We start from the raw sequence: 22,784 nt of genomic DNA, 5'->3' as shown, positions 1-22,784 counted from the left end.
TTTTTATGATTGTTATTATTATTTTGAGAAGTGCTCTTACTAATTTTGGATTTGGTGCTCCTTCATTTCTAAAAGATGTATTTTGTTTATCGTGATTCTTTTGGATATATTTATTTATTTTGAGTTAATTTTTTCAATTATTTTTGGTATTGATATGCATCTAAGAAGGTTTCAATTGCAGTAAGAGTGTTTCAAAGTAGAAAATCACTTCTAATTTAATTTTTTTATTTACATATATGGTAATTTGTATATGAAACATTGTGTTTGTGGTTCTATATATCTGAATCATTGCTTTAAATTTGCTTAATAGGTTCACATTAGAGAGCTTGAGGAAGAAGTGAAACTTCTTTATATTTCTCAATGTCTTAAGTTTTTGGTACGTTTTTCGATAAATTACATTTGTATTCAACTACATTTTGATAAATTACATTTGTATTCAACTACATCGTGTCTTTACGCACGAATATACTTTTTATTCTGTACTTTACATAGCTCTTATTCTTCCCTTTTCGTTTTGTTTATGTACTTGCTCTTCTCATCTTTATTGTAACCCTCTCTTTGAAATTAATTTTTATATTTTATTATCCGATTTGCTACTTGTTAAAAGTTCTTTACAAAGAATAATATTTCTTTATATTTTTTCAGTGTTTTTATCAAAAATCAAAAAATGCTACAGACTCTACAAAGTTCAACATGATGCGTATAAATTACAACTACATTTTGATACTAACATAATTTACACCGTGCCTTTAGACAGTTCAATTTCTCCATTTGTCATATTCATGCACAAATGAACTTCTTAAAGTAGGTTGTTAACTACATTATTAAACCTCATTCTGCCTTCTTACAGTTATCTTTATCTAATTTACATAACCAGACACTTTCAGGTTGAGACACCATTGATCTTGAACCTCAAATTATGGACAATATTACCATTTTTGGTCACCTAAGTTGTTTTCTTTTTAATTTATTTGAACCAAAAAAAAAAAAAAAAAATACACCTTTCTTATAAGTTGAAGTCAATTTTCTTTTCTTTTCATTTCATTATTTTTTATCTAATTTCCTGATAACAAAATGCTCTTTTCTGATGGATGGAGACCTATGTCAAACTGTAATATTGACTCTTTTTACTCATTTTCTTACATGCATACATTTAAAATTTTTTTTACCTCTAATTCTTTTGTATATATAGTTTCAATTTCTTCAAGAAAGAAATGCTAAGAGTGTTTTGATATTTATATAGATTTTCTTCTACTAATATACTAACTTTTTTATTTTCATAAATTACTAGATTGTTGTGCATGCTCCTCATTGGGGATACATAGAAGTTGATACAAAGACTTTTTGGAAAGTGATGAGGTGCTCCTACGAATTCTAAGAAAGAACAAGTTTGAAAATCATATTTATTTTTTGTGAAAAGAGTATATATGCTAGCTGCGATCTAGATTTTGTAAAGTTTCCTATCAATGTGAATTTAATTTTGTAAAGCCTTTTATCCATGTGCAATTTATAACTAAAGTTTAGATATATGTTTATGTTATATAATATTCATTTGAATTATTCACTCGGTCAGCCTTTTTTCTTTTTTCTTCCTAATATGCTCTTGAATTAGCAATCATATTTTTTTTTTTGTTGAATTTGAATTTTTGCTTTCTTATATATTTTTAACAAGAAGGGTGTTGCTTTTAATATAGGATTGGATTGTGTACGTATTAATCTTTTAAAATAATTGTTCATTGCACAATTTTTATCATTTTTTTTGAATTGCAAAGCACGGCTGGTGTGCTTTATTTATTTGTTATTTTTTTCTATTGTGGAGCATTGATTGACGTACTTAATTTGTTATATGTCCTTTTTTTTTTTATATTGTAGAATATTGGTTGATGTGCTTAATTTATTATTTGGCATTTTCTTTGTATTGCAGAGCACGAACTGGTGTGCTTAATTAATTTATTTATTTTTTCTATTGCAAAGCATTGGTTGGCGTATTTCGTCTGATTTTTATTATATGTTTCTGTGTTGTGAGACTTACATTTTATTGTTTGTTTAAAATCTTAAAATTCTTCCAATTACATTTTCATTTCAATAATAGTTTCACCGTGCCTTTAGACACGGGCATACCCTATTATGAATAAATTACATTATTAGTTCCTTTAATTTAAAGGGCAATTACACTGCACTTGTATTTTTAAAAATTAATTACTAACTAATAGAAAAGTTTATGACTCTTTATTTTAATATATGTAAAGTTTATTATTAATTTAAAAATATTTTTATAAATCTACACTTAATTGATTTTTTCCTCTAATTTAACTCAACTTTTACTTTAATTTTCATAATTTTAATTTAAATAATTTGAATCTTAAATTTCTTATTTTATTGCAATCATATCCCTTGATTTGTGAGAGTTGAAGGATATATGATGGGATGAACTGTGATGTGGTTAGTGACAGAGGGCCCAAAATTTTTTTTCGGTGGAATGACATTAATGCTTACTTTCTACATATGAACTACTTTTCTTCAAAAGGTATTTCTGTTCTATTTAGAAAGTTCTCTCTATCTCTCTTTTTCTTATTTCTATTTTTTTTAAAGGTCAGTGGCACCGACTAAAAATCAACTCTCGATTAGGGGTAGAATTGTAATTTTATCAATAACTAAAAACCAACTTCTCAAATGAAAAAAATACAAAAAAAAGTTAACTTTTAACTTTTTCTACGAACCTAAAAAAGTGGCTAAAAGCCAAGTTCCTAATACACTCCTAGGTGTTATAAGTTTAACATAATTACATCCAATTCTTTTTAAGTAGGGTTAAAATAATTATAGTTAATGTAAACCGTATGTAAACATAAGAATAAAATGTATATTTCAATATAAAAGAAAATATCTTATTTTTCTATCTATACGACTAATAAATTACTGATAAAGAGAGTGACAAGTGTCATATAAATTAAAATCATAAAAGAATCTAAGCGTAATTATGATAAACTTGTAGAATTCAACACATTTTTTCAAAGTCCAAAAATTCCATAAAAATAAGATATGTGGAGCTTAAAGTCAGAAAGAGTGCCAAAAAAAGTGAAACCAAACTAATGTCCTTTGGGAAGTGGGTTGACTTTTTGACTTTTTTAGCCTGGGCTAAAAAGCTTGGTTTGGGAAAGGCTTTTTGACATTTTGGTTTTTTTGACTTTTTTGAGAGAGAAGAATGTAATGATTATGGATTGAATATGATGTTTTGTTTGTTGTGGCTAAAATAGCCTATTTTGCTTTTTATGACTAAAATAGCCCCAAACCTATCCAAACCCACTTGTCAAACCATGCTTAAGCATGCTTTTATGGCTAAAGAACCCAAACTGTAAATCTTATCTCTTATAAAACAAATGCCAAGGACAGCTCAAAGTTGATCAAATGGTATTAGATCTGAAGTCTTAAGGCCTTCAAATATGATTTAATTGCTAAAATTCATTTCATGATATTAGGTAAACAAAAAGGGGTATAAATGGAACTTGGTAGTGTAAATCTAACAAACAATTACATAATTTACACACATGAAAAGAAAAACAGAATATATACACCAAACAATAAGACAAAACAGGAGAGGTTGCAGTCAACGTACCAAAAAGATTCCCCCTCTGTGATAAAAGAAGAAGATGAAAATCTGATCGAAATTGTTCAATGCAGGGGCTCGATCTTTTTTTGGACCAAAGAAACAATAACAGTCACATCATCAAGCTTGCCACCGGTAAATCCCACATATCCAGCTGCCTGGATTGCATCAGCAAATGGACTCCTACAAGCTTTTGTGCTCCCTACCTCTTGTGCTCTCATGGCCAACACTTCTGCTATTTCCTAAAGAGGGCAAAAAAACACAGAAAACAGAAAAAAATAAAAGATTATAGTCATGCACAAAATAAAAAACACTGAGAAAATGCGAACAAGAATGTGTTTTTGAAGCACCTCGGGTTTTAATTTGGCTTGCAGTGACTTGGAGACAACTAAACTTATTTCTTGGTCATATAGATTGTCGAAAAGGCCATCAGTTGCAGTGATAATCACATCACCCTCGTCCAAATAAATTCTGTATACCTGAATGCAAATGGTAAAACATAACAAATTAACCATTTCTAGTTGCTTAATAAATTTCATTTGTAAATTGCCTATGTCAATCCTATAAATTAACATTCTCCAAACATTTACGAGGTATTAGGTAATTGTGTTTTAGTAGCTTTTTTGCTTTTTGATTTTAGAAGCTAAAAAGGCTTATGCATCTTAAATTACTGTATCACCCTTGGACAGTTGTGACCAATGCACCAAACCAAGTATGGAGGGTAATATGGTCTTTGCACAACGCTGCATAGATTCCCACAAACAGTAGCTTTTTTTGGTTGGAAAGCAATACTTCTTAATAGTGTAGGGGTTCATTTGTGCACTTTTATAATGCAGGGGGTTAAAGTGATACTTCTCAATAGTTTAAGAGGTCTTCTTGTAAATAACCCTTTGGCTTTTTTCAGACAAGAAAACTGCTTTTTAGAGGATGCCTGGACATGCATTGATACTTCATACAACATACCTCCACAAGGTCTGAGAGATCATCTCCACTTTCAATCTGATATGGAAAGTTGAACTCATAAAGCATCGGTGAAGACTTAATAAAAACAGCACCGTTTCTTATTACAATAAATACCGAGTCTCCAATATTGGCCACATGAAGAGCCTGATGCACGTAAAAACTGTCAGTTAATAACCTTGCAACCAGAAGCTCTAAAAGCGTTGCAATTCTATCTTCTACAAATGACAAGCTGTAGGCGAAAAATAAAATAAAAAAATGAAAGAATAACTAAATTAAAACAAAGAAGAATGCTGTACAGCATTTCAGAAGTGGTTCTTTGGTTCTTCTTGAATGAAAAACATGACAATAATGCATTTTCACAAGCAATTCAGAGTTAAGCATTCATTCCTTCATATTTAATGTTCAAAATCAGGGTTTAGATACAATATTTATCAAGGAATTTTTTGTTAAACAGTCCCTCAAATGGACACCTTGCATTATGAACATGACTAAATATTCTCAGGTTTTGTGCATTGTCAAATGAACACTTCTCTTCTTCCTCCCTTTCGTTCCATTATATATATATATATATTATTTGTGTGCACATGTGTGTGTGTGGGTGGAGGTTGGAGGTATAGAATGCAGAATTGAGCTTCTATGATGCATTCTCTTGAACTTCAAACCAAAAGTAAGTAAACTTTTGAATACTTTTTTTTTTGTGAAGTGGTAAAAGTGAACCAGTAAGTAATCATCTGTAATGTATTGCTTCTCACAATTATCATGCATGTGTTGCTGACAGACTGTATTGTTTATCATTAGGCAAAATGCAAAAATAAAAAACTGACTACTTACAGATGTATACGTACACATGTAATGACCAACAGGAGTATTAAGATAAGTACAGTTACCTGACCATCAAAGTAAGCAACCAGTATTGTTGATGATCCCGGAGATTGTGCTTCAAGAGCACTTTGATTAAGAACTTCCACAGGATTACTTAAGGGAATACTATTGCACTGTGAGACAATCTTTCGACAATTCTCCATCAGTTCTTGGGCATAAACTCCTGGGTTAATCCCTGAAAAATGAATGAAAAATGACTAACTCATCTAAAATCTTAACCTAACTAAACACAGGAATAAATAAAATATTTATGTTTTCAACATGCTCCCATATATTTGGCCAATCTCTCCACCACTAGTGGACCAAACACATGCATGCATTTTAGTAGTATTATATGAATATTATAAATAAAATTTTATAATAAAACGATTCTAAGGGGGTGCCACTTGTATATAGAAGAGAAAGTATTACAATTATATCGGGTAGGTGGTGATGTTCGAACACAGAGAACTATTGCCTACAATGATACCATGTTTGATAATTAATGACCTAAAACTTGTGCTGCTAAGAGATGTGAAACTTAAATATTTATATTCTCAACATGTAGAACAAACCAACTATGCCTGCACAAAACCTAGATATGTCAAGGCTGTATTTTTGGAAGAGAAAAATTAGGAAGAAAATAAAGAAAAACAAAGATGAAGATACAGGTCTGTATCAAACAACTGCAGATTACTGCCTATTGGGATATCTAAAAGTTGACTTAGGAACAGTTGTTGATTGAATAGGTGTACATGTGCATCTATTAAGATATTAAACAACAAAATAAAGATTGCACACTATAGGTAAAACCATCCACACACACAAAGAAATGGGAAAATATAAGTTGACATGGACACCTAGGAATAGAAAGTGTAGATTGGTATGCACACTGCACAAAATTATATGAAAAAAAGGTTACCTTCTAGTGACCACTGGCCAACTCCATCAGCCACACCTAACCACTGGGTAGCAACAAAGTAAGCGTCCTCCCCACCTGTCAATGCCTGACATTAATTATTGCTGAATTATTTACCTATGATAATTTTATACCAGGAGAATAAAACCAAGTACCATAGGTTACCTAAAACTTGATATATATTTATAGTATGCTACAATATTTAAAAACATTATAATGCTTCCAAAATGCAATCTAAATGTTATTATCACTGCTAGCTTTATAAGAAAATTCTTCACGTATTTGCATTAAAAATGGGATCACTTCTTATGGACTCACTGAGAATGATTCTGATCTAGTTCATGGCCTACTAGAAATGACAACGACAATAACTATAACATACTGCTTGGCTCAAATTCAAATTTTTCTCTCAAGAATAAAATCTAATATGTAAACAAAATTTTAAGTTACCTACCCACCCTCAACCCCCCTCCCATTTTTATTTTGTTTTATAATTAAAAAAAGGAAAATTTGGCTATAAACCCCCTTTACCTTTCTTTCATTGTTAAAAGGACTAAGAACAAAATTATACTTTCTAAACCCCCTCATAATTATAAAGTCTTGCATAAAGGACAAATTTATTATTTAAATATTTTATATGACTATTATACCCACTCTCTTCCCCACTCTCTTCCTTTCCACAGATGGCCTCTTCAAGAAGACCGGCGAGCTCTGCAACTTGTGCGGCACCGAAGCCGCCGTCATCACCTTCTCCAACGCCGACAACACCTTCGCCTTCGGCAACCCGTCCATCGACTCCGTCCTCGACCGTTACCTCTCCATGACTTCAACATCCTCCAGAGCCTCCGCAAGCTTCTCTTCCCTCTTTCGATATAGGGTTTCAACTCAAATCTGTGCACCATGAACGATTCCGATCTCTAATCTCCCGAGATATATAGATATATATATATATATATATATATATGTGTGTGTGTTTGTGTGTTTTGAGATTTGAATTCGAATATATGTGTTTTGAGATTTGAATTCGAATATATATATATATATCTATATATATGTGTGTGTTTGTGTGTTTTGAGATTTGAATTCGAATATATAGATTTTTGAAAGCTCAAAGTTTTAAAAATCTGAAAAATCTGTAAAATCTGAAAAATCTGAAGAACCGGGGTATGAAAAATTGAGATTTCTCTAAAATTTTCAGATTATAGGCCTGATTCAAGGATTATAGGCATGATTCAATGTTTTTCAAAGTAAACATCGATTGATTCAAGGATTATAAGCCTGATTCAAAGCTCAAAACTCAAAGTTCCATCGATTTTTCAGAGTAAACATCAAATTTCATTTGATAGAACCAGAGTAAAATTTTACTCTTGTTCTATTGCTCTGTTTTTTTCATTTGACAGAATCAGAGTAAAATTTTACTTTTATACAGAGTAAAATTTTATTTTTAGTTTCAGAGTGTAGAATTTTACTCTCATTCATAATAAAAATTTACTTTCATACAGAGTAAAATTTTACTTTCATACAGAGTAAAATTTTACTTTTAGTTTCAGAGTGTAAAATTTTACTCTCATTCAGAGTAAAATTTTACTTTCATACAGAGTAAAATTTTACTTTTAGTTTCAGAGAGTAAAATTTTACTTTCATACAGAGTAAAATTTTACTCTGAAATACATAGTGAAAATGTCTTAATAGGAGAGCTGATAGATATGAAGGTAATATAGTAAAAGAAACAAGTTTTAAAATATCAAGGGATTTTGAAAGTACTTATATAATTCTTGTCCTTTTGAAAGAGAAATTAGATAGTGAGGGGGCTATGACCAAATCCCCCTTAAAAAAACACCACAATCATCCGGAGGAAGTCACAACAGCTCCTTTTTCTTTCTAAGGGGTGTTTTGGCAATCACCTCATATAGCCTCAAAGTCACTACCAAAAAATCAACTCTTCTATCATTTTTTTGTACTTCTTTTCATAAAAAGTCAAAAATCAAACTAAAATAGCTAGTTCCCAAAACAACATTAAATCCCAAAATAAGAATAGCCCAAATTCGAGTAACTTAGTACAATTAGAATCCTACTACTCACTTGTTTGTCAGTTTAAATACCCAAATATTACACAAGGAAGTCATTTTTCTTATTCTTAAGAGTCCAAAAGCACATAAAAACGTCATATCCATCCTACAGAGATACCTTAGAGGGATGCGGCAATAATGAAGCACCAGAAGACAGGAAATATCGTTCTGTTGAGATTTCCACCCTGTTTAAAAGTAAAATGCATAAACATGATGATTAGATGAATAAATAATCATCCCTAAGTAAATTAAAAAACTGAACTCACTGGTCTTTAATGAATTGAGCTTAATATGCCAGGATAAATCCCTCAGGGTCGAGATGCCACAAAGTAACATATTCTTATAGCTTTGGCTTTCCTAGCCATAAAAAGAGGCGATTTGGAAAAGTGCTATCAATTATGATGTGATTGTTGACAATGAGATCAGTAAAGTAGAAAAGATGCTGATTAGGCTTCATGTTGGATGCAAAATGTTGGGTAGTTAGGAAAAATAAAATTTTCACAAAAAGAATGTACCTGAAATGAGGATGTTAAGACAGAAGGGTGTAATAACATTAAAGAGAGAGAGAGAGAGAGAAAGAGAGAGAGAGAGAGATGGCTAAAAAGTTCAACACAAAGGGAGAGGAAGCGAAATAACCATGGTTCAAAATTGTGTGAGAAAACACGATTGCCAAAGCTTTGGTGGAGCATATGGCTCTAGATAATGTTGAACGGAAAAGTAGCCATAGAAATAAGCCAAGGAATTGACATTTGCTACAAGAAAAAAGATGCTCACATAGGACTAAAGAGATAGTACATGTGCATTCCCTTTGATGCTGTTAGTGCAAATGATATTACAGATCAAAAGAAAATAGGCAGAACATATCACATAAAGAATAATATGTTATTTCGTGATTAAGCAACCTAAATGCAAATTGTGATTGTAAAGAGAGTGATTCAGTTAATGCAGAAAATGTTAGGTGAAATCGGAAGTTGAATGTGTTTACAAAAGAGAGACAGGATAGGAGAGAGGGGATAAGCAGAATACCTAGTCACAGCAGTTGCAGTCAATTCCAAATCTACCACTTCATCACCTGATACTTCTACAAGGTCACTGTTCTGCACATCATTGGCAATTTTTTCTGCTTCCAATACTATGTTAGGGGCACTTTCATGGGCCTACAAACAACAAAGATGCAAAAGTAAAGTACAATCTTTTCCCCCAAACGATTATATGCATAGTTTGGCTTGGTGAAGCTTGTTAATTTTGTAATCCAATCTTGAACAACCTACTACTCAGCTTGACTTAGCTTGTTTATAAACCTACTTCCTATCACTCTATTTAAGTTCTACAATTGTCAACAATTAATCATCGACCAATTCCAGCATATTGTAGGACACCACCATTGAAATTAAAATGTTTTACTCTAAACAATCTTCTACTATATTTTCGATCTTAATAATACCTTATGCAGTAAAAATTTAAAATTTTCCGTTATAATAAAAAGTCAGGATAATTAGGCAAGTGAAATGCAAACTATCAACATTAGTAAAGAGAAAGAGAATAATATAAGCCAACCTTTGTTAAGCTTTCAGTTCTGTTTGTGTCAACAAATTCTTCCAACATGTCATGATTAGTTTCCCCATCAAGAATTGGTTCAGCTTCCCTTGAATTGGATACAGGCATGATTTCAATCACGTTACTTCCACCAATATCTCTGTCACACTCATAGCCTATCCCAGCCTCCACTGTATGATTCACAGCATTTATGGTCAAATGATCAACTTCAATGCCACCATTCTTCTCACTACTTTTCTCAGGTGCAAAACTATTGGGTACTTCAAAAACAGAGTTGTGCTCAAAAGTAGTCGATGAAGGTATAGTTTTGCCTTCACTCCTCTCTTCAAAAACTTCCTCAGATACAGAACCACTGTTTTCTGTGTTACTCGTTTTATTGAGCTGGAAAACACTAACTTGACCTGAAATGTCATTATGCCTATCGTTCTCCATAGAACCTTCAACAGTATGCATGCTTTTTTCTGAATCAATGACAAATCTAGAGCTAGAAGAATCACTGTCTTTGATATCAGAAACAACATCAATAGCTTCACAGGTAGAAGAATCATTTGTTTCCACAGTATGTAGAGTTTTTTCCAGATCAATAGCAAATATAGAGCTGGAAGAATCGCTTTCTTTGATATCAGAAACAACATCAATAGCTTTAGAGTTGCAAGAATCATTTATTTCGACACGAACAACTTCAGATACAGGCAGTTGTAATTCTTGTCTATCTTCTAACAACCTTTCATTCAATTCCACTCCACAATCACTCACATCTACAACTACAGAGCCATCACTATCATCAACCTCACTGTGTTCGCAGCCCGCAACTATATCTATATCCATAACGTCGGCAATCTCATTCGAGCTATATCCTCTTACTTCTCTCTCTATCTCTTTAACTATAATATGCCTCTCATGCTCACCATCCAAAACCCTCACAACATTAGAATTTTCCGAATCTTCTTCACCGACCAATTGTCCGCTCCCAACACTGGGCTCCTCCATCACAACATTTCTTGCAAGCTCACTCGCGTCCCCGAACCGAAACAAAAAGCTACCGTCAGAACACTCTTGAGACCACACCAAACAAGCAAGAACCAACGCAACAAACAAAACTCAATTTGGATTAAAAAAATTAAATAAATAAATAACCCTAGAAAGAATTCTCTAAAAACAGAGAATTGGATAGGCGTACCGTACCGGTGGTGGAGAGAAGGTGGAAGTGAGGCGATGAGGGAGTAGAAGAAGATGGTTTGGAGATCATGGTGAGAGTAAGTGATTTGCTTCGTCTTCTAGTTGTTGTTGTTGTTGTTGTTGTTGTTGTTGGGTGATGAGATGGGTGAATAGGGAGTGGAGTGAAAGGTTTAGGGGGTGGAGGCCATGGAATGAAGAGAGAGAAGCGAGAGTCGAGGAATTTACAGTAGAAATCAGCCATTAATGTTGGGGATTTGACAGAAGAGAGATTCTTCGTTAATTGTGCTCTCTGTGCATAAAATTGGGGTAGGGTTTGAACAGAGAATCGAACAGAGTGACGATGGTGAGAGGGGTTTGAGAGTGGATAGAATAGGAGAGAGAAACGACGAGGGGAGTCGTGGGTGATGGTTGGTGGTTATGTTTGGATCAAAAATGCTTTACACGTCTAATACAAGAGCTCTAATAGCTCTAATGGAAAGGTAGAACCTATCCTGATGTGATGTTTGTGTTTTGTTTTTATTTTTTATTTTTTTTTGACACATTAATAGAGCTCAAATTAAAGTTCTAGATTTAGAGCTCTCTAGCATTTTTCATGTTTGGATTTTGCGCGCGTAGATATCATATCAGACAGTGCCAAATGGCGCCCGTTTGGTGGGCCTCCCCGTAAGTGGGCCCTACTTAGGCCAAGTTTGGGAAGACTAAATAAGTGCACTTTTTGTCTTTTTAGACTAAAAAGTTGAGGTTGAAAATATGAATGTTTGTGTTAACTTTTTGACTTTTTATGGAAAAATGTGTAATAAAAAATTGTAAAAATTGATTTGTAGGAGAAAATTAGAATTGGGAGTTGTGCAGCCGTAATTGTTGACTTTTGGTGAATAGTGATAACTTTTTAACTTTTTGAGTAACTTTTTGGCTTTTTGACTTTTTGGGGTGTTCCCAAACTTGGCCTTACTATCTTCGCATAAAATACCTACTGTTTTGTCCTTGATGTCAATTAATTTTGAATTGTGTTATTAGCATTCCATTAAAATTATATTATATTTTTTAATTTTTAGTTATTATTATTATAATAATAATTTTAAATAAAATTATTAAAGGGGAATTGATTAGTAAATCTTATTTTTTCATCTTGTAGATCATGTGATTCTAATTGTTTTCTTTTAAACCGTTTAGTCCTCATGATTGTTTGGTTACTATTTTGCCATTAAGGTATTTATTTCTATTTGGCCAGCGCGCGCGTGTGTACGGAGAGGAGTGTATTTGAGTTTCATGTCATAGTAGAAAAGGTAGTAGTACTCTTTTTTGGATGGTGTGAATTACAAGCTGGTAGACGTGGATGTGTAGTAAATGGTGAGAGTGGGGTATATGTCACGTGGGGGGTTGTGGTGTCACGTGGTTGAACCCACCCACTCCTGGAATCTAACTCGGTTGAGTTGCAAACCGACCCAACATAATTTACCCAAAAATTGGTAAGCATTGCCATTTATGAAATACAAATTGGTGTTGACTAGCGACGCGAACCCTAACATTTGGAATGATTATCCACTCTTATGATTTGAATTTCAAATTCTATGATTCTGAAACCCACGCTTCAGATTAAGGTAACATTTTACGCATTGGTTGTGTTCATCCGACTTTCTGCGGTGTTTGTTCCCGTTGATTTCCTCTTCATGAAGAACCCTAATATATTACTGGAACAGAGAGTGTTGCAGGGTGACACTCTTCTGATCATAGTTGAGTTGCATTGTCGGTGGCTAGAAAATTCGCAGTCAATGACTGAGAAACGTAAGTTGTTCATTTATTGGGTGTGCCCCATTTAGATGTTTTCGAAGTAGGAATCATCCCCATATTGAAAAAACGAATCGGTTGCTATTGGCGACGTGAACCATAACAGTTGTTGAAATTGCCCCCTTACAGTTTGCAAATTCACGTCAACCTAATCTCGAAACAGACGGAAGAGATTGAAGGAATAATTGATACAGTGTTTGTGCATATCAGAAGTGGTGTGTTTATACCTATCATTGATTGTTATGGGGTGAAGAACCCTAGTTTTGTTGCTTAATCAGTGGTGTCGACTGTGAACCCGGTTTAGCGAAGTGGTAGTGGACTATTTTCTGCGACGTGAACGTGGACAATGTCTGCGAGTCGTAAGTTTTTTGTTTTTGTGGTTAACATCATATTCCTGTTCTTCGTTTTTTTATGTTGTACATGATATTAGTAGTCACATCAAAGGGTGAGAGTTCATGGTCAAAGTTCCATAGTACACAACGTAGACGTTCGAGTTTTTTGTATAAAGTTTATGTGTTAGAGTATTGATTTGGCAACCTCATCGTAAGGCCAGTGTGTACAACACCAACCGGAAAATTTTGGTTCAGTCAATGATGTAGCTATGTGACATTCCACCCGCAGTTAAAGTTAACAACACAAACGGGAAAAGTCAGGTGGACGGTCGCCGGAATTTGTGTAAGTTGTGCAACCCAAAAATTCGATGGGGACTGCATAAATACGAAGTGTGAAACTTAGCTGTGGGAAGCCGACGATGTTCATGATAGACCCAACAATGGTGGACTGACATAGAGGATGTTGGCAGCAAAACACAAACACTAAAGTGGAGTATACATACATCCCCACCAATATCTCACATCTCCAGCCCTCCCACCAAACGTGGGATTACTTACTCAAAATAAAACAAAAAAAGTCCCACAAATTATGTGAGAGCATATTCGTCCACCACATAACAATGTAAATTTAAAAGAGGAGTTATCAGTAAAATATCCCTCCTAACATGGACTGACCAATCAAACAAAAAATTCGTGGGACCAAACGGAACATAATTTAGTCAAATAGGACTTTCCGATAAATTCCCCATTATTAAAAAAGACATTATTAATTTTGGAATATCTATATTATAATTAAACCTACACACCCACTATATTATGAATTAAGATTTATGTGAACACCTACCTCAATCACCACTCATTCATCTTTCTCAAATTCTACCTTCAAAACTTACCTACTCTCAAAATCTTGAAAATCCTTTGGCAGCAATATTCCGGTGTTAACGGTGGCAACCATTTGACTTCGGCAATAACAATGAGTGAAAATTTTTCAGACAACCACAACTCCATAAAACGAGAGGAGTACGACAATAAAAACTTAGAGAAGATTCATAATTTTGAGATTGCTTTTAGCTCAGAGGAGATTGGACTTGTAAGAGTAAGTTTCTTTAAAAAAATGACAAAAATAATAAAATTTGTTCGTCATTTTTCTGGGACTGAACTCCCGAACATTTGACCAAAATTCGGAAACACAGGCTCGAACATTGTTTATTTGTTCGGAAACCGATAACCGAACATTTATTATTTGTTCGGAAGCAGGTAACTGAACATTATTCATAGGTTTGGACTTGTTTTACCAATCAAATTTTGAAATTTAATTTGTATTGTTATTTATTTTAGGATGATGGGGAGTCAAATAGAAACAGCAAAGTTGGCTCAGAATTCATAACAAATTATAGTAATAAATTTGTGACTCATGAGGTAATATATAAACGCATTGAAAATTATATACGAATCTTTTTCACATATATATTGTTAATGTGCATTAATTTATTTCTTTATGTGTATATTGGTAACAAAATCATTACTTTATTTTTACAATTTTAGATATTCAAGTCTCGAGATGAATTAATTTGGTGGGCACGTGATGTTGGGAGGAGAAATGGTTTGGTTATTGTCGTGAAGAAACCATATATGGGTGGTACTCATCGTAAGAAACAAAGACTAACTCTTGCTTGTGAGTGGAGTGGATGTTATAGGGATACTAGGAAAAACATTAGACCTAAGGAAAAAAAAATTGAAGCTTACCAGTACTAAAAAATGTGATTGTTCTTTTCTTTTAAAAGCTAAAAAATTAGATACAAACGATGATTGGACATTGATCGTGATATGTAGTATGCATAATCATCCTGCTGCGGTTTGTCTTGAAGGTCATTGTTATGCTAGGAGGTTATCACATAAGGAAACTTCTTTGTTGGTTGATATGTCGAACAGTAATGTACGACCAAGTGAGCTATTAGTCACACTTAAACAACGCAATAGTGAAAATGTTTCCACAATGAAAACAATCTACAATGCATGTCAACGGCATAAAGTTTTTGAAAAGGCTGGGAGATCTGAAATGCAGCTATTATTGGGTCAGTTAGCGGTGAACAAATACATAGAATGACATAAGAACTGTAAAGATACTGAGACTGTTACCGATTTGTTCTTTGCACATCCAGTTAGTTTGGATTTGCTACGTGCATTCCCATGTGTGTTACCAATGGATTGTACATATAAGATCAATCGATATCGTTTGCCACTTTTAGAGATTGTAGGAGTAACATCCACTAAAAAGACTTTCTCTGTAGGTTTTGCATACCTCCAGTATGAGAGGGAGGATAATTATGCATGGGCACTTGGTATTTTGCGTAGTTTGATGGATGAGAATAATTTTCCCAATGTTATTGTGTAAAACAGAGAATTGAGTCTAATGAATGCTATTGCAATGATATTTCCACAAGCTACAAGTTTGTTATGTAGATGATGTATTAATAAAAATGTGTTGGCCAAATGCAAGAAATTGTTTGAGAAGAAGGAGAAATGAGATATGTTTATAACAAGTTGGAATATGTTGGTTATGTCATTTTCTGAAGAAGTGTACATGCAACGATTTGTATTGTTACAAAATGAGTTCACCTTTTATGTAGAGGCACTTTAATATGTTACATCTTCTTGGTTGGATACATATAAGGAGAGATTTGTAACTACATGGATAGATATATGTATGCACTTGGGAAATTCAACAACGAACAGGTAAATTCAATTATTATTTTTTTAAAAAATGTATATTTTCCTGTTTTACCATTGTAATGGTTTACATATATAGGGTAAAGAGTTCACATGCAAAGCTCAAGAGATATCTTGGATCAAGTCAAGGGAGTTTTCAATCAAATTGGTCAAGGATGCACAATTTGCTTGAGTTGCAACACACTGACATCAAATCATCGTTTGAGAAGAGCAAGACAGTTGTGCAACAACATAATTTCAAGCCTGCTCAATTTAAAGATCTTCGTGGGAACGTGTCTATTGTAGCATTGGAAATGATATTGGCAGAGTCCAAGTGAGCACCTTTTGTTGGCATTGACATTGTTACATATGGTTGTGTTGTTCGGCGTACACATGGATTACCATGTGCGCATGAAATAGCAGATTATATGAGAGAAAATCGACCAATACCTCTAACTTCTGTAGATCCACATTGGTCCAAGCTTGACATGCTTAATACTCCTAAAAAATCAAATTCATTTTTGGATTGCAAATCAAAGTTGGATATGTTTGCTCAACATTACGAAGAGGTAGATCAAACTATGCAGATTCAAATGTTAAAGAAGTTAAGGGAGATACATACACCTGAGAGTACATTCTTGATTGAACCTAAAGTGAAGCTTAACCCACGGGGTCAACCTTCCTTGAAGATTGATGCTTCTACTCGTCGTGAGCCCTCTACCTTTGAGTTTGTTTCATCTGCATAGGATAACTATTCACCAAGTGTAGGTTTGAAGAAAAATACGTGTCCAAAGAAATTAAAATCAATGCAGCGACCAAAGGTGTGAGTTTATAAACTGATTAATTATGTTTATACCTGTATAATAACTTGTATTAACTAACTTTAGCAATGGATTTTTATGTGTGTAGCTATACCCACATCGATCAACAAAAAAAATCAAAATTTCTTTTGTAGGTGAATTTCCTTCAAGTTTGAGGCCATATATTCAACTTGTGAAGAATGTTAATGTTGATGGTAATTGTGGATTCTGAACCATTGTTGGATTGATGAGATTTGGGGAAGATAGATGGTTGCAAGTGAGGAAAGATTTACTACAAGAATTACATGCCCATATAGATCACTACAAGAGTTTATTTGGGGGCCAAGAAAGAGTTGATGAATTAACTACTACTTTAGCGTATTTTGAATCAAATGCTGGATATAGTCATTGGATGACAATGCCTGACATGGGTCATCTGATATCATCTTTTTACAATGTTGTGTTATTTCACTTATCTTCTCAACAATGCCTCACTTTTCTCCCTCTTAGGATGATCCCAATGTCGATTGCATCTCGCAAGGATATATGTATCGGGTTCGTCAACAGCAACCATTTCATTCAGGCACTCATTATGAGGCCCATTATTGAAACAAATTTGTTTTTATTATTAGCAATACAATAGTAAATTGTAATTACCATTATTTCATATTTGTAGGTCTTCTTGGTGCATGGTCACCCGGTGCCATCTATAGCAACGAATTGGCGACGTTACCATTTACCTGCTACAACAGAATGAGAGACAGCTTACAATGCTCGAGTGCAGCATTGCACTTCACTCGTAGGATCGAGTGTAGTGACAACTGAGACAATAGAGTTAGATGTAGACATATGAAGTTCTAGCGAAGTAGATGTGCATGTTTATAATATGTTTTTTATTATCTGAAGAATTACAGTTTTATTTATTTATGAAATTGGTTGGTGTTACTTATCTTTCTTAATAAAAAATATTAAATTTTGACCAAATGGAAATTTGTTAGCACTTTCAACGGTTAAAATTGTTAAGGCTCGCAGAAGTTTTCATTTTTTCATGTTCGGGAATACAGGCCCGGATATTACTTATTTGTTCGGTAACGCATTCCCGAACAAATAAGTAATGTTCGGGAGTACAGGCTCGAACATGGCGACTTTTTTACACTTCCAACTGTCAAAATTCTTAAAACTCGCAGAAGTTTTCATTTTTTCATGTTCAGACCTGTACTCCCGAACATGGAGACTTCTTAACACAAATTCTTAAAGCTAGCAGAAGTTTGCATTTTTTCATGTTCAGGCCTGTACTCCTAAACATTATTTATTTGTTCAATAACACGTTCCCGAACAAATAAATAATGTTCGGGAGTACATGCTCGAACATGGAGACTTCTTAACACTTTAAACAGTCAAAATTCTTAAAGCTCGCAGAAGTTTGCATTTTTTCATGTTCGGGAATACAGGCCCGGACATTACATATTTGTTCGGTAACATATGCCTGAACAAATAAGCAATGTTCGGGAGTACAGGCTCGAACATGTAAATTTCTTAAACTCAATGATGATGTATATATAACGATAAAAATATAACAACAATAGTTAAAGCAATCATAATAATAAAACACAACATATATAACTCAAAAGAATTAATGGAATTACTAACTGAAAACCATGGTACGAACATAACTTCTATCGTACATCAAAGCAACCATGACAAAATCATCCATAATATTACTAAGTCAAAATGATGGTCCATAATCATCCATACTAATACAAAAATACACATAAACATTCATTCTAATAACAAAACATCCATAGTATCTCACAAATGATCATGAATTTTCAGTTGTGTCCAGTGCCAGTTTAGTGAGGGCGACGACGAGGACGAAGGCGACGACGATAAACCAAACTTTTTTTAATGGATTGTTGCTGTTCCGATAAAGAGTGTTGTTCCGGTGGGAAATGTTGTTCTTCATCTATATGCTGGCCTTCTAATAATTGCGTCACTTGTTTGAATGTATTGTACAGAGACTCCGGAGCACTAATGACTTCATGTAATCTAACTGCATTATTGGACGTGCTATAGTCAAGGCTTTTGCAATGCATTGTGAGTCACTGTCAGCTATTGATGCTTCAGAACGAGGGTCGTATGTAGATCGATTTGTTGGATTTTGAATAGTGACATGGAAAATGCGACAATACCAATCCATGTAATTGGGCGTGCAATCCCATGGATGTAAAACTGGCTCACTACGCTCTACTTCAGACAACACATGATTTTTCCACCTCTTTGTAATTCGATCTACATATTTGTACGAAAGGCAATACTTGCCAGCGGTAGATCCTCGTGAAAGTGTAACAGGTGGAGGGGGGAATATTTTGCACCCTTACAAACTGTCTCAAAAACCTATCTGGATGATAGGGTTCAACAATATCCATGCATTTCAGTAATCTAGTGTAGTATGTAACTTCAGTAAATAGATGGTTCTTACGTTTACCAATATATGGATAAAAAATAACCTACAAAGAATACACAAAATCATAAGTTCTCTGTAAAAGATCAATGACACAAAGGAATTACACATTACTTTTTTACCTCATGAGCCTCTAATCTATCAAGCTCCTCTCGCAATGACTTTAACATGGCAACCGATGAACCAGATTGTGTGCGAGGAATCCAACGATAATCTCGAGGCTGGTTTTCTGTATAATTTAAATTTGGATGGGTTCTAACACATATAAAATGTTCATAGATCCAAGCCTCCAATAGTGTCATGTAACGTCCTAGATTTTTACTACTCAAATCCATCACCACAACTCTTTAATTAAGTCCATTTTCAAGATAACAAGCAAGATTAAAATAAATTAAATCAATCGAGGTTCTCTCTCGTATAAATACACAATGGTGACGTGACCAACACAAATAATTTCAAGTGCCCTTGGGCTTACATTAAGAAAAAAAAACTAAGAAAATGAGATGAGAGGGATTAACCCTCTTACAACAAAATGGCATCCCGCCTACAGGGATCAGGCCTTTTGGCCACATTTAATGGGACGTCTTAGTCATGAAACAAACTCCAACTTTCTACCTGAAAAAAAAGATTAACAACATGAGATGAACAATAATGTCCAGTAGGAATCCCAATGATCCTAAACAATAGCAGTGCATAGATAGGTATGATCATGAATGCTATAAGTCATAATTATATACATATAATGTGACTTTTTATATCCAAAAATATATATATGCGTAGGTATATCTTTTCTCAAGAGAATCTTTCTTTTATCATTTCACAAAAATTCATTTCTCCATCCTTGCAGTGACCAAATTTCCTTTGAAAAGATTCAAAATAAATAAATAAATACATAAATAACTAACTAATCCACATCTCGAACATCATGCACGTTAATTATTTCTTCATTTTTATAATTCATCTCTGATTATCCAAATAATTCTAACCCGTTGTTTATTTTCAAAATCAATTCACATTTAATCCTTGCACTCTCGTGCTACTCGTTTACATCAAACAATATTCATATTATTCCCGAACTCAATAATATCCATCTCAATATGTAAATTAACAATATCCTCAATGCATATATTTATCAATAAGTATCTCTACAGGTATTCACATTAGCAATCAAATGAACAACTTAAGGACTTGTCAAGCCTCACATCACCGCTGTGGTCTCACCAAACCCCACATCTGCCTGCTTTACCAGTTGCTAACCGAAAGGAACGCATTACCTCTATATAGCACAACCTGCTTTACCGGATGCTAACCAGAAGGAACGCATTACCTCTATATAGCACATCCGCCTGCTTTACCGGGTGCTAACCGGAAGGAACGCATTACCTCCATATAGCTCTTTCATCACTACATCACATCATCACATGACACATTATTCAAAGTTATACCTTTAAACATTACACAAAACATGTTTATTCCATTCAATACAAGCAACACCATCCTCCACCGATGGCTAAGGACAAAACCTCTATACAATAAAAACATAATTTCCATAGATAACACAACATGATTATCAATTCATTTCCATATTTCATCTTTAGCAATGTTTGTTTAGAGCTAACTCAACTATCACGTTATCTCAAAAATCTCATTTAGGACAATAACATTCTCACAACAATTTCCACTTTTGACTCCACTATTACCAATCATCAATAGCTTCGACATAAGGCAAATTTCAAAGCCATTACATTTTTCTTTTCCTCTCCCGATCATACATTCCTAGCTCAAAGCAAATACATTACAAAATCCTTAATCTTTCATTGTTTCTTTATATTCCACAATTTCAATAATTCAATTTCATTAACTCAATATCCTAACAAATTTTATATAGTTATATTTCATGGCAAACCATTCATTTTTTTTCCCTCTTTAATCAATGTTATAATCTCACCAATTTACCTCATTCTCAAGATTGTTAAACAAACAAATAATTAAGATTAGGGCTTTTCATCACAAACCTCATAAATATATTTAATTGGCTCAAAACTCACCAAATTAATAACAAAACAAGAAATCAAACCCAATGAACTTGAAACCCTAACTCACCTCAACATGCTTTTCAAAACTCTCAACAAAATCACTTTTTTGTGCAATAAAAAAATACCACATAGCTACCTATAGCAAAGTATTATAAAGAATCAAGAAAATCCCTACCTTTAGAAGAGAAGAGGAGAAAAGCCCCAAAAATCAATCTTGCCAAAATTCAATCTCCACCAATCAAAACGATGTCCTCAACAAGCTCATCATTTTGGCCTAAAGGACTAGGGTGAGATTCTAACTCTAAATGTGGTGCATCAAGAGTTTTGTGTCTTGAAAATAAAAAAAAAAAATGAAAGAGAGAAAGCAGCCGAGAGAGAGAGATAGAAAGTGTCTCTGCCAAAACAACCAAAACAAAATAAAGAAGAAGAAATAAATAAAAGGAGTAAGGAAAGGGGAAGGGGGTAACCCACGTGGGTTGCCTCCTTTATTGCTTCAATTTATTATGTATATATATAAACATCTATCTATCTACACATACATCTATACATATATATATATATATATATATATATATGTATGTATATATCTATTAAAATTTTATTTTAACATCTTAATATTTTATAATATAAAATGATATAATTTTTTCTCATCACAAATATACATTTCGTTTGGTAGTACACACCATAAATATTCACCATCTTCTCATAATAACAACAAGTAATTACAGATGACACATAATATAATCAATTGGATCTAAAATGAATAAAGTTTAATAATCTAAAATAAATTTTCGATTGAGACTAGACTACAAATATTTTAGATGGACTCAAGATGGTCCCCACTATTTATATAATTAAAAGGACCAAACAGTTAAGTAAAACTTACATACATAAATCCAAATTAATATGTCATAGGTCTTAAAACCCAAAACTTCACCAAAATTCTGCTAATCCATCAATTTTGGAAAATAAATACCCATCTTTTAAATTTTGAATTTTTTTTTTTCCGGGTCTTTACAACTGTCATGTATCCCGCTATTTGTCTGACAGTAGACTTTGTTACCATACCCAATTGCCGATACAAAAAAGCTAATGCAGCGGCACCCCAAGCATACGAATGAACTAAATTCAAATCCTTGAGCAACTGGAGATAATGAATGAAATCATCTGAATCCGCATCTGAAACTGACTGAAAATTTTCATGTAACCATTCTAATCGCACTAATTCGCCCCGCGCTCCCTTCAACTCAACAGCTGCATCATCTTCTAACACTTCCAATGACTTAACCAACACCTTTGCAGCTTCATCCCATGATAACTTATTAGTTGAAACAGATGTACCAGTCACATGAATTCCTAATATGGTACTTACATCATCTAATGACACGGACATGTCACCAAATGGCATATGGAAACTATTAGTCTCAGGTTGCCATCTTTCAACAAAGGTACCTTGTTCAAAAATTTGTATGAGCAACTAGTTAAAGAATACAATCCTGAATGTTT

At 33.6% G+C, this 22,784-nt stretch overlaps 1 protein-coding gene and 1 long non-coding RNA gene across 4 annotated transcripts; both read right to left on the bottom strand.

Annotated features, from left to right (window-relative positions):
• Positions 1 to 3,441: 3,441 nt before the first annotated feature.
• LOC114319002 (Protein phosphatase 2C family protein) lies at positions 3,442 to 11,563 on the bottom strand. Of its 2 annotated transcripts, none has more exons than XM_028265976.2 (9): positions 11,159 to 11,563; positions 9,974 to 11,028; positions 9,443 to 9,573; positions 8,535 to 8,601; positions 6,351 to 6,435; positions 5,455 to 5,624; positions 4,568 to 4,711; positions 3,955 to 4,083; positions 3,442 to 3,846 (listed from the first exon to the last, which is right to left on the bottom strand). In XM_028265976.2, the coding sequence occupies exons 1-9, from the start codon at positions 11,391 to 11,393 to the stop codon at positions 3,670 to 3,672; spliced, it is 2,193 nt and encodes a 730-aa protein (XP_028121777.2). In that variant the 5' UTR covers positions 11,394 to 11,563; the 3' UTR covers positions 3,442 to 3,669. The 2 variants fall into 2 exon arrangements, with proteins under 2 accessions (XP_028121777.2, XP_028121778.2); XM_028265977.2 differs by having other exon boundaries at positions 11,154 to 11,539.
• A 6,903-nt stretch (positions 11,564 to 18,466) lies between these two features.
• On the bottom strand, positions 18,467 to 21,735 carry LOC114318952 (uncharacterized). Of its 2 annotated transcripts, XR_014360937.1 has the most exons (3): positions 21,454 to 21,735; positions 19,365 to 20,646; positions 18,467 to 19,288 (listed from the first exon to the last, which is right to left on the bottom strand). It is a non-coding gene; the product is annotated as an uncharacterized LOC114318952 (long non-coding RNA). The 2 variants fall into 2 exon arrangements; XR_014360936.1 differs by having other exon boundaries at positions 18,467 to 20,646.
• Positions 21,736 to 22,784: the final 1,049 nt, after the last annotated feature.

The sequence above is a fragment of the Camellia sinensis genome, chromosome 2 (assembly GCF_055761805.1).
Source record: "Camellia sinensis isolate YWXY chromosome 2, ASM5576180v1, whole genome shotgun sequence".
Classification (NCBI taxonomy): domain Eukaryota; kingdom Viridiplantae; phylum Streptophyta; class Magnoliopsida; order Ericales; family Theaceae; genus Camellia; species Camellia sinensis.
This window is presented reverse-complemented; position numbering and strand designations above follow the sequence as displayed.